The sequence below is a fragment of the Euprymna scolopes genome, chromosome 5 (genome assembly GCF_053919585.1).
Source record: "Euprymna scolopes isolate OS-2025 chromosome 5, ASM5391958v1, whole genome shotgun sequence".
Taxonomy (NCBI): Eukaryota; Metazoa; Mollusca; class Cephalopoda; order Sepiida; family Sepiolidae; genus Euprymna; species Euprymna scolopes.
The window spans coordinates 34,454,092-34,466,638 of NC_136486.1; the positions used below are offsets into that span (position 1 = coordinate 34,454,092).

A 12,547-nucleotide genomic window follows, 5' to 3' on the forward strand; every position below is an offset into this window, starting at 1 on the left:
TCAGATAACTCACAAGGGTGGATAACTCAATTCAACTACCAAGATTTATCTGCTACTTGATCAATTCATGTGATTTTTGGAATATGCTATCTTTATTCTGTGTCAAATACATATACCAGAAAGATTTTTCTGTATTTTTTTTTTTTTTTCAATAAGTGAAATTCCAAATATGCACTGAAAAGGTGTTTTTACCTGGATTCTGTGTTTCCAGAACAGAAAGAACACGAACTCTGTAGTAGGTCTCATCTGTAAAGGGGGCAATGCAAGTCATGCCGACAAGTGGATGAGTGATGCTGCAAGTTTTCTGGTTGTAATTGGAAGTAATGAACAAGCTACAAGAAAATTATATAAAACAAATTGTACATTTTGGTTCATTAGAGAGATACGTTTGCAAATGGGTATCACAAACCAGTCAGTCTAGAGCTTAATATATGAAGATATAGTAAAATTCCCCCCAATTTCACTTCTCACTAATAGACTTGTCTGCACAAAAAGGTCATAAAAAAAAGAAAATAGTTGGCACTTATAGCAATAAACAAAAAAAATGAAGAAAATTTTTTATATTATATCTACTTGTCATGGAATGAAGATTTTATATAAAAAAAATTTTTTAAAAAATCACAAAAATTGACCAAGTAGTTTTTTTTTTTTGTATTTACGACAAACAAATTTGTTGTTTCTTACTGATAAGTGACAGATGAGGCTATGTTTTTCTAGAGAATACAAGGGGAGGTAATCAGTGATTATTTTGACAGTTTCCAAATGCATTAGCTTGTCTGCCCTTGTCCACCTATTCAATGGACACTTTTTTTACTCTCATCAAAATAGTAAAATTTGATTGAAAACTACTTGATCAAATTATGTGAGGTTTGGAATTTTTCATTTTCCTTCTGTAACTGGTACATACGTCATACAGACATTTATGTATTTTCTTGAATTTTAAATGCCGACATAAGTGCCAATAAGTGACTAAGCACCGAAGTGTCACATAAAATCATTTTCATGAAAAGTTTTACAATTAAAATTTGCTGGGAAAATGAAAATTAAATATCAATTAAAATGGAATTTTATCACTTGAATACTGAAAACCATTAATTAGTTCAAATAAAAAAAAGAATTTTGATTCCTATTTACAATTCAATTTAATTAAAAAAAATTTTTTTTAAAAAACACAAAAATATTTATGTATGTACTTGTCATATTCCAAAAACCACATAACTTGATCAAATAGGTTTTTATATATGAGTATATAAAACAAATCATTTTTAACCATTTTTAGTGATTTTAAGAGTAAATTATATCCATTACAGGGCTCATAATCTCAATAGTTCAAATTGAGTTGTCTACTACTCATTTATAAAAAATAGCCAATAAAAAAAAAATAGCATCTTGCTGTGTAATAAAATTTGATTTTCTTAGTAAAAAAAAAAATCACTTGATCAATTTAGGTGATTTTTGGGATATGATATCTTTGTTCCATGACGGTTGCATACATCAAAGATTACCTGTATTTTTTTTTTTTTTTTAATTGTTGAATTCTAAGAACTAGAATTTTTTTAAATTTCATTAGTTTCAGTTGCAATTGATATTAGTTTGAAATCATCTAAACGTTTATGACCATTTGGTACAAAAAGAACAGCCCACTTGTAATGGCCCCTAGTCATGAATTCGAAATAGGGCCGCATAAGCAAGAAAACATAATATGGCTGAAAATGTTTTTTCAAACTTAAGAATGATAGACAGACATCCTGCTACGAGTAGGTATCAAAAACTAGCCTAGAGTGTAAGGAGTGAAAATGTATAACTATAGTGCAATTCTCTTCAATTTCAACTCATTTATTTTTTGGGTTATTTTAACAAAATTTGGATGTGTAATGATGTTGGTGCTAGGTGCCGCTGGATTACCTTACTGATTGCTATGGCATGGTCGTGGGTGATTGACACTTGAAAAAATGAATTTCAAAATTAATTGGGAGCGGTAATTCCTGGGGTGACTGTCAGCCAAGGGTGACAGAACGTTGCCACACAATAATGTTTTCTGTTAATAAAAACCCCATAAAGATAGCAGGTTGATTCGCTGTGTATGCAGGGTAATGAAAGACCTACAACATTGATGATACGAAAAAAAAAAAAATGATTTAACAAACACTAGAAGGGAATTGAAAAATACCAATGCAATAAAAAATTAAAAGAATCTCAAGGGAAAGAAAAAGAAAACAAAGCAACATTTAGGAGGAAAAAGAGGGAAAGAGAGATATGGATTAAGAGAAAGAGAATAAAAAGGGAAGGGGTAATCTCTAAATAATAGAGGAGAAAGTGCCAATCTCAGAAAGATGGGGGGGGGGTCAGAATTACAAATCTTATAAAACCTTTTGGTTAGCAGATGAGAAAAAGAGTTTCCCACTGGTCGTTGAATCATCCGCATTGGTTTTGGGGCTTTAACCAAAAAGCTGGAAACTTCTCCAAGAGTTAAGTAGAAAAGCTTTTCATCTGTCTAAAGAAATCTAAGTTGAAAACTGCACCAGAAAATGCCTGAACTTAACTTTCTTTTGCACAAAGTGTACTTGAATTATCTTATGAATAATTATTCTTGTTTATAAGAAAATGATCAGAGTAATTATTGATTATTGAATTGCTTTGATTTGCAATCAATTGCAGCACAGGCACTTAAGATTTGACACCCAAGCTACAGCCAAGAAAAGCGATAGGCTAGTAACACCAGAGCACCTACAAAGAAGAGCTCAACCACAGCATCTGACTGTTACAAGAAAGGTCCCCTTTTCTTGTAAGAAAAACATTAAGTAAAAATGAGATTAGATAGACCGAGATTCGAACCTTGTACGCAAGGTTCGGAAATAGGTTCAGAAATGAACGACCAGCCAATGTGTTAAAGGTATTGCCACACAGTCTCGTGCGTGTTTTGTGCACTTGGATTGTCAGAACGGTAGTTCCAGTATCAAATAAGTGTTTGGTTACATTTTGAAGGGTTGATCACTAGATGAAGATAAGTGTAGCCATGGAGACTTAGGGTTAGCCCCTGTGTTTAGGGACTGGAGATGGCCTGGTTACATTAATTGATCCCGTGAAGCAGGATTGCGACAAACACTCCCTGATTGGTTATAGATGTAAACAAATTTTAATCTTTCTCCGTTTATAAATGTACAATTTTTTCTTTGTGGTTAATGGTTTTGGTGGTTGTTTTGATTAATATACAAGTAAAATATGGCAGTTAATAAAAAAAACAAAAAAACTATTTTATACTTGTTGGATATTTGGCAGGTGAACCCTATGAAGAGACACATTCAATGGGTTACAAACATGCAAATTAATTCCGTTTGAGGAATGCGAGGCTTCCACCATTGTCTATTGAAATGCATTAATTTGACCAGAAATATGTGAAAAAAATATCAGTCGAAGAAGTAGAACAATAAACAATGGGAAATATTAAACATTCCAGAATGAAAGAATGTTTATATAAATCGACAACAGAAAGCAAAGAGAACAGAAAGAGTCGGTCACAGAGCTAGGACAAACTGCCATGTGCCTTCACTGATGTTACACCTGTTATACAAAAATTGAAAACGTCACTGAAACTAAAAATATTTTTATAACCTAGCTGTGTTTTATTTCGCTGCCAAGTGTATATATATGTATATATATATATGTAGACAGTGACATCAAAAGTTGATGTTTTAGAAATTATATAGACTGAAAAGCACATTGGATGACCAACTGCAGCGAATATATAACACACTTATATATCAGGCAAAACTATTTGTGTACACCAAGAATTACGCAAAATTATCAAGTAGTATTTTAATAAAATTAGGTGCTTGTTAAAATAGAGTTGACACATTGATTCTTTAAATATGTTGTTTTAAGCAATAACAATATTATATACTTAATTGTTATGTCAAAAATAGTAACATATCCAAAAATTTTGAAAATTCATCTAGCAGAACTGATAGTATTTTTAGTAAAATAAAGTCTATAGGTTAGAAATGTTACATGCCATGAACAAGTTATCTAAAATATTGATTCCTGAGTTATATCCCCTCTCCAGCTTTAATGTCTAAGAAAAATGTAATTTTACACAATTTTCCATAAAAATTATTTTTAACTAGAAATAATTTTCTACTCAATGAATTTTCATAAATTTTAATACATTGCTATTTTCGACATGACTAAGTACGTAATATTGTTTTTGCTTAAAACAACCTATTTTAAAAAAAAAAAAAATCAGTCAACTATCATAACAAGCATCTAAAATTATTTTAATATTCTTAATTAAGTTCGCATTGTCATATTAGAAAAAGATAGATAATCTTCACCGTGTTAGCATAAAGACATAATGGAAATATCAGTGAGAAATTAATTGTATTGATTATTAAAATTCTACTAAATTTTCCGTAATTTCTGGTATACACAATTAGTTTTGCCTGATACTGACAAGTATATGAAATAGCTTTGCTGTAATTGTTTTTTTAGCTGCCATAATTTCACTTACGCATTGATCGAAACACTGATCGTATTATTTTTCAGGGTCATCTCAAGTTAGTTCACTATTTTCAATAACAGGCAGTTTATACAGGGTTCGTAAGGCTTTTCAAGATTTTCAAGACCTTCTCCAGATAAAATGCAAGTTTTCAAAAAAAAAAAAAAAAAAAAAAAAAAAAAAACTCCACAGCAATTCAAAAAAGTAGTAAAAACTCAAATATACAAGAAATTAATATTACAATGTTTTGGTTCGGCTGGCTTAATTTTAAATTATTACAATTTGGGGACGGGACACCATTGGAGAGTCCCGTCAATGCAAGGAAAGTATTTTTTTTAGAGAGGGAGATGTTAAATTTATTTATGGCAGCCACCACTACTACTCCCCATGTGCCAGCCCCCTCCCCCAAAATTAAATTAGAAATGAGAACAAAAATAGATGGAGATTTGAATCTTTAAGAAACTACTCGAGATAGTTTTGTGATAAAGGGACGTAACTTTAATGAAGAAAATGGACATGTAAATGTGAAGGCAAGAAGTAGTTGGAAGAAATAGAAACACGCACCGGATAAAATGGACATGTGGCAGCAATGATAACGGTAATAAAAAAGTTTATTTATTTTGGATGCCGTGACCTTGCCTTTTATCCAAAAAGATTACAAAGAAAAAAAATAAAAAAATAAACGTTTCCACAAAACAATGCAGTCGCAAAAGAGGAGCAGACAAAAAAAAAAAAACAAAAAAAAACCCAGTGGACAAGAGTAGAAAACTTGGAAAAAAAAAAAAAAATATTTTGTCAGTTGGTAAGTCACTTGTTCACTATTTTTTTTTTTCTGTTTGTCTACTCACTTTTGAATTTTCTCCGGCTGTGTCAGTCATAATTTTGTTCTAAGTCTTTTTGGTCATTTATAGTTAACTAGCCTGGGTGCCCGGCATTGCCTGGGTGTTTGGAGGTGTGTGTTGAGCAAAAAAAAAAAAAAAAAAGTGTTAGTATGCAGGCAGGCTCGAACCTGTGCTGCGAAAGCAGAAAAAAAAAAAATGAAAGAAAAGAATCTGACGTCTTAGCCGATGTCTCCATGACACAACCGGTAGTCAAAATCGTTGAAATTAACCGAAGTCAATCCAACGGTGACGGTGACTTGCTAGAATGTCAGCAAAAAAAAGTTGACCCTCTCTTTGTACAAAACGGCCGAGTTTAGGATGAAGGAATTAATATTTTGGCCAATGTTTCGATATTTGTCGTCCGAAGGGTCGAGCTTCAAAACAATACCGATCTCGTGAAAGTTTTTGTGTGACATACATACATACATACATTTAAACAGACAGATGAGATTTATAATATAGATTATTTACCCCAGCATTGTGAAAAAAAGATTATTAAATATAAATACAAATAAGATTTTATCTTTCTAAATTTTATCCTTTTTACAAAATAAGAAACTAAAAAAAAAAATAAAACGAAAATCTCTATTTGCTTGTCCATGCCTTCCCCCAATAAATCTTCCAAAAATCGAATATAAAGATTTCTACATTTTTTTCCTTATTCATTAAAAACTTATATTTAGATCGTAATTAGTAAATTACTGTGTACATTAAGATGGACCAGCAACAGTTCTTGATGGAATTGATGACACGTTTGGCTGGGGAATTTACAAAAGCAGTTTGTGATGTGGTTGTTTCTGTGAAAACAAGCTCACATTTAAATAATATGTGTCATAAGTGATAATGATGGGTAAAGGTATGAAACGTGGACAAGGGATCTGGAAAGGTGTTTTTGTCGCAGGGTTGTCTGAGCAAGAGAAGTGCCAGTCCGCCCTGTTGACTACAAAGGATTCTGTAGGGACCCTAATTCACCGGTTTGTGATGAATAATGTTCAGATAACGTGGGAGGAAATAAAGAGAGGGATATGAGAGCACTTTCTTTTTTGTTAATTACATTTTCACCCCAAACATGGCACATTGCCATTTTGATGTAGTGGCCTACTATCAGGGACATAAGCTACAGGGGTACTATGTGGGGAGTTGGGCAGCAAGATGTCGGTTCACGTTACATTTGAACTTCTGCATGTCAGTACAGTTGGGGAAGCAGGGACCCAGAAGGGAATTCCAAAGTCTAGCGATTCTGGGGAAGAAACTACTGGAGTAGAACGCTCCCTCACATCTAGGGATCTCAACTGTGAAGGGGTGGGACATTGCTGCTCGTCGGGTTTGTCAGGGGGTATTTGCGTTGAGGGGGTACAAGTGCTTGCAGTTAGTCAGAGCATTCACCGTTAAAGTACTTGTAGAACAGGCAGAGGAATGCTACATTCGTTGATGGGACAGAGGCTGAAGCTTAGATGACAGTTCAGGATCTATTAGGTTGGCGACTCTTTTGAACCTTATCTAGGAGTGAGAGACGTAGCAGATGCACCTGCCCAAATATGACAACAATACTTCATACATGGGCGAATGTTGGCCTTATAGAGGTACAGGATACTTTCAGGCGTTAGTAGCTTTCTAGCATGGTAGAGAGAACCTACCTTTTTTTCAGCGGTCCTGGCAATGCTCTCAATGTAATTTTTCCAACTCATGTTTCCTGTGAACGTTAGGCCGAAGGGTTTAAAAGATGTACTTTCAGATAAAGAGTCTTTGGCCATTGCTATAGGTGGTAGAGAAGGTTGCTTGTAGTTACGGAAATAAGTTTAGTCTTGGCAGCACTGAATGTGACCAGATTGCTGAATTTATTTGTTCTTGCTTTGCAATTTTAGATTTTTCTTACGAATTCTCTGAAAAATATGGGCAGTCTACAACCATGAAGTCTTGCAGAAATAATTTTGAAAACTTATTCTCTAAAATATGTATTTATATGTGAGCAGCACATTGAAAAAGTATATAAATTTGAAACAAAAATTGTTATTAATATATTCTATAACAACAAGCAAAAAATTTATTCAGATGAAATTAGAAAAGATTTGTTAAAAAATTTTTTAAAGTGGCAACGGTCGAAATAAAATTAAAATCCAGTGTTGAACTTTATTCTATTTACAATTTATTTTATTTACAATTTATTTTATTTACAATTTTTTTTATTTACAACTTATTTTATTTACAATTTATTTTATTTACAATTTATTTTATCTACAATTTTTTACAGATTTTCTCGTGTTTTGTAAAGATAATTAAATTTTCTGATAAGAAAAAAAAATGTCATTTAACGATTTTACAAAATTTGTGGTAAAATGAAAAAAACATTTTACTTTCAATCTTCTTATTCTTTGTAAATACTTCAATATTCCTCAATAAAAGATATTCTAATAGAATTTTTAAAAACAAATAATCTGTTGTAAGTCTATTCAAATATTTTTTTTCATATTTGTAAACAAGTTAATCATTCGGAAGCGAAGACAATTCAAAATTCATTTGTTTTGTTTGCGTATTATAATGAAATAAAAGAGGAAAATACATTCAACCACCACCTATTAATATTAAAGAAAACATTTTACTTTAAACAGGATAGCATTAAAATATGTAGGTAGAAGAAAAGAGGCTCGCCTTTTTTCTGTTGTTCTTGGCCTTCGGGCCGGGATCAAAGTGTAGTATCTGTTCGGCAGATGCTGCACTTAAGATAATTTGTACCAGTCAATGGAGGGGAAACTCTCTATACTGGGACAATTATTATTTTTGGTAACCAGAGTGCCCCCTTTTTGCCTACTTTTGGGGGAGCTGGTTTTTGCCCCCCATTAAAAGCGGCCTTGTGCCTAATTTGCTTTGGTGGGGAAGCAAATAAATACATTATTTCAGATATTAATATCTGAAATAATACTTCAAGTGACCTCCAAGTTACTTCCCTTGCTTTTTATTTCAATGGCTTCTTAGAAAAATGGTCTCTAATGTGACATGTTCGACAGTATATATCTATACTTCTATAAATTTGGTTTTCTTTCGTGTATATTGATATTCATATTAAAAACCCTCTTTTCTATTTATTTAAAAAGAAAATACAATTTTCTTATATATGGCTTGTGGAATTGCATCCACTAGCAAACGATCTAGCTAATTTGCATATTCTTTTAAACATTCGTTTTAATTAATTGCTTCGGTTTTCTAATGGGGTGATCATCTTTAGTTGCTTCGGTTTTCTAATGGGGTGATCATCTTTAGTTAACTATTACGTGTAATTATATTCATACAGATATTCTAAATTATTTATACTTGCATAATTTTTGTGTAAAACGTTTATAGTAGACACAAAATTGTTTCCATGTATATTTCTGTATACGTATGTATTTTTATTTAACAAATTTTGCCTACCAAACTCCTCCTGTAGTTTTTGGTCTACAGACATGAAACTTCATGTATAAGGTATTTGAATTCATACTAAACTTTATATTTGGGTTTTACCCGGGAAAAATCGGTGCAAAAGTGTGAAAATTAAAAAATATGAAATTTGCCAGGTGAAGGTCGAACGCCGGCATTACGAATGCATAAAGAAGTAGCTATTAGTTCATGTTTTAATTTTTAGCCTTACAGTCATTGACGGCAATGGCAAAATAAATCGTGAACTGAACGTTTTGGTTTTGATTCTCGGTGGTGACGCCCGAGTCTTTTTTGTATACTTTTAAGACCATTACTATATATTGCATCCAATCTTTCTATCTATCTATCTATAAAAGTGAAACTGTCTGTCCGCCTTTTCTCTATGGTAGTTAAGGAAGACTATTATACAGAAAGGCATTACTTTACGTATTCACACTTTTTAATATATAAATATGCACATAACCTTATGAACATACATAGGGCCTGAGCAAAGCCGGGCGGAACTCCTAGTTAGTATATATTAGTAGGTGATGGGTAGGCTTAATATAAAGTTTTACTTTATACTAGCAGGCCACCCAGCATTGCCTGATTGTAAAATATGCATAAATATCATATTTTAATTCATACAGAAACTGAGACATGTGCATGCCAGTATTATGTTTTTTCTAAAGTTCTTTTCTTGTAAGTAAAAAAAAAACACTAGAGCTAAGATAAGAACCAAAACCTAAAGACAGCGAGTCAAGTATGATAACTATTAGGCCAGCTTGACACGATCTTTAAAAAGTGTTTTCAAACTTGCTTATTCTTAACATAAAGAATCTGTCATGTGAACGATTTGCGCATTTATAAAACGGTTAACAAACATAAAAATCCAATGACTCCCCACATACCAACTTTTCAATTTTGACACCTTAGCAACCATTTTTTCCAGATGAAAACCAATCAAAACGTTTTCCTTGTCTGAATAGCCTATAATATACCAAATTTCAAGTCTGTATATCAAAAATTTGTTGAGTATATAGGTTGAGAAATGTCCTCACACACATTGTCATTTTTAATAGATATAAAAAAAACTTATATGTAAAATAGATTTCACAAAAAATCTTAATTGAAAACTTAAGTAAATGGAATTTTTTAAGGTACCAAGTAAAATCCAGTTGTAACTTACTCTCTTCTGGAGGTTAAAGGTTCAATCTTTAGTGTGGATGTGACTAAGAATAAAATTGCAAATTACTTAAGACTTCTACTAGGTCATGGCTGACAGAACAAGAGCATGTTACCCTCATGGATTAAGTAAAGATTCAATAAAGATTGCAGAGTTTGACAGGACACACATGAAGTAGGTCAAAGGTTACAACAATAAAAACATCCTGAGAATAACTTGTAAGAATCCAACCTATCCATCGTGATCTCAAAATTTAAAAACATAATCTATGCTTAAATTAATTTCCTTAAACATTTAATGAAAATAAAATTTTGGTTTGAGATACCGAATGACAGAACAATTTTGAATACTTACTTAATTTCTGATGTCAATTCCTGCAACAAGTGTATCGTCTCAGAAAACTGTACCCAAAAACAATATGGAGTAATTGTTTCGCACACTTGTACATTCATAAGGGACTCGACTCGCTGGTATTTTAATTCAGGACCTAAGTCGTACGGTTCTTCAGGCAATAATTTTTTTGGTATGAATGGAGCAGCAGAAACAAGGTGTGATATGCTAGAAATATCCCTGACAGGACTTGAAAGATTTGTAACATCAGACATCTCTGAATCAAGAGGAGTCCATTTTTTTTTTAAATGGTCCGATTCTTTTGGATCAGGAATAAAGACAGAATCCACCTGAGAATGATTGCTGTTGGAGAATGGATTTGATACACTAGTGAAACCTGAAATAAGAATAAATGTATATTAAAAATGTATATTTAGTAATAAGGCGATTAAAACTTCAGTAAATTTCCTTTTCATACAAAAAGAGGTGCTTGTTCTGAATAATAATAAAAAAACAAAAAATTGAATTTCCACTAAAACCAATCTTATCTACTTCGCTTCCATGTCGCAATTAGTAACATATCACTACATTATTAAATAAACATGAAATTTCACAATCCATTGATCTAGCAATATTATTTTTGTAATGTAACTTAAGAGAGTTTGAAATTTGAATGGAGCACGGTTTCAGAAAACAAAAGAATTACAATTTTAATAATTTACAAAACTAACATTAATACATTTTTTTGCTTTGGCTCTGAAATAACACACATCAATGAAAGAGGTTGCATGGAAGAGAAAAGGGTATCCTCCACTAGGCTACAAAGTATATTTTGAACACTGTCAAGGCAGGAGTTCAAAATTTGAATAAAACTTGCAGTTTGTGAATATTCAATTCTCGTCTAGAATTCCCCTTATATTAAAAAAAAAATGCAACTGAAGAAAATCTGTATGATGTACGTATCCATAATGAAACAGAAATATCATATTCCAAAAATTAAACTGATTAAGTAGTTTTATTTTTAAATAAAAAAATCAAATTTTACGAGTATCCAAGGGGTGATAGTTTCATGTCACCATTTTGATAAAAATTTCAAGAAACAGGATATACAAGGTGCCTTCAATAAGTTTCCAGACTTTTTTCATGTGGGCATTTTTATTGATAGTATACACATGAAGTTACATGAAGTGATCTCTTCCGGCTGCAATGCACTTGTACTGTTCCAACAACTTGTGTGAGCATGTCAATTACCCTCATCACAGCCTCTTTCATCTCAATTGTCTCATAACCACCTCCGAGGTTTTTCGTGAGCTTAGAGAATAAGCAGAAGTCACAGTGAGCAAGTTCTCGACTATAGGGAAGGTGAGGAACTGTCTTAATTTCCATCTTCATCAAATAGTCTGTGACAAGGATGGAGTTGTGCACTGCACCCTTGGAACAAACTTCTGCATCTTCAGTTCTTCACAAATTATTTTGGTTGTACAGTTCCCACACTGACATCAAACTGTGCACTTATTGTCTCTATAGACACACGACGGTCCTTATCCATGAAATTATTTATTTGGCCAATCAACTCTGGTGTTCCAACTTTCTTACTCCTCCCACACCTCTCATCATCCCTCACAGACTGCCTTCCTTGAATCTCTTATGCTATGCAAAAACTGATGCTCAATTCATGCAAGATGGTCCAAAAGCAGTCTGAAGCATTCCATATGTGTCTGTGGCATTTTTTCCAAGTTTAAAACATACTTTTATTGCATATCGTTCTTCTCAAGTATCTTCACATCCAGATTGCATTTTTGAAATTCACCAGCTATGACAATCAGGCTTTAGTAGGGTGTATTCCAATTCCTGCTGTAGCTGTTCATCTGAATCTGAAATCATAAAAATTGGTCAGTCATCTCATAAGTAAGTAATAACATACTAAATTTTCAAGAGTCTACAACAATTTTAAATGCCTGTACAAAAATGTCTGGAAACTTACTGAAGGTAAACTAAACAATAATTCAAACTTGCAAGACATGTTGTCATGTCTACAAATTACCAGTAATTGTTTAAAAAATAATTTTCTTATAATAAAAATAAAACTACTTAATCAATTTACATGATTTTTGGAATGTGATATTTTTGTTTCGTCATGGATATGTACAGCATACAGATTTTTCTTTATTTTTGTTTTTAATACATGCAGCACGTGTTTTGCTAATGCAAGTGAATGGCGGATGTTCCAGTGATAGATGCTTCGCTAGAAGAGGGAGACGA

General features: G+C 32.4%; 1 protein-coding gene across 1 annotated transcript in view; it reads right to left on the reverse strand.

The window, feature by feature from the left end:
- The window catches only part of LOC145276763 (uncharacterized), a 281,728-nt gene that overhangs the window by 219,128 nt on the left and 50,053 nt on the right, over window positions 1-12,547 (reverse strand). The window contains exons 4-5 of the mRNA XM_080128016.1: window positions 10,310-10,682; window positions 193-332 (exon numbers count right to left, since the gene is read on the reverse strand). Of these exons, the coding sequence (XP_079984142.1) occupies window positions 193-332; window positions 10,310-10,682 (513 nt within the window). The remainder of the gene's footprint in view (window positions 1-192; window positions 333-10,309; window positions 10,683-12,547) is intronic.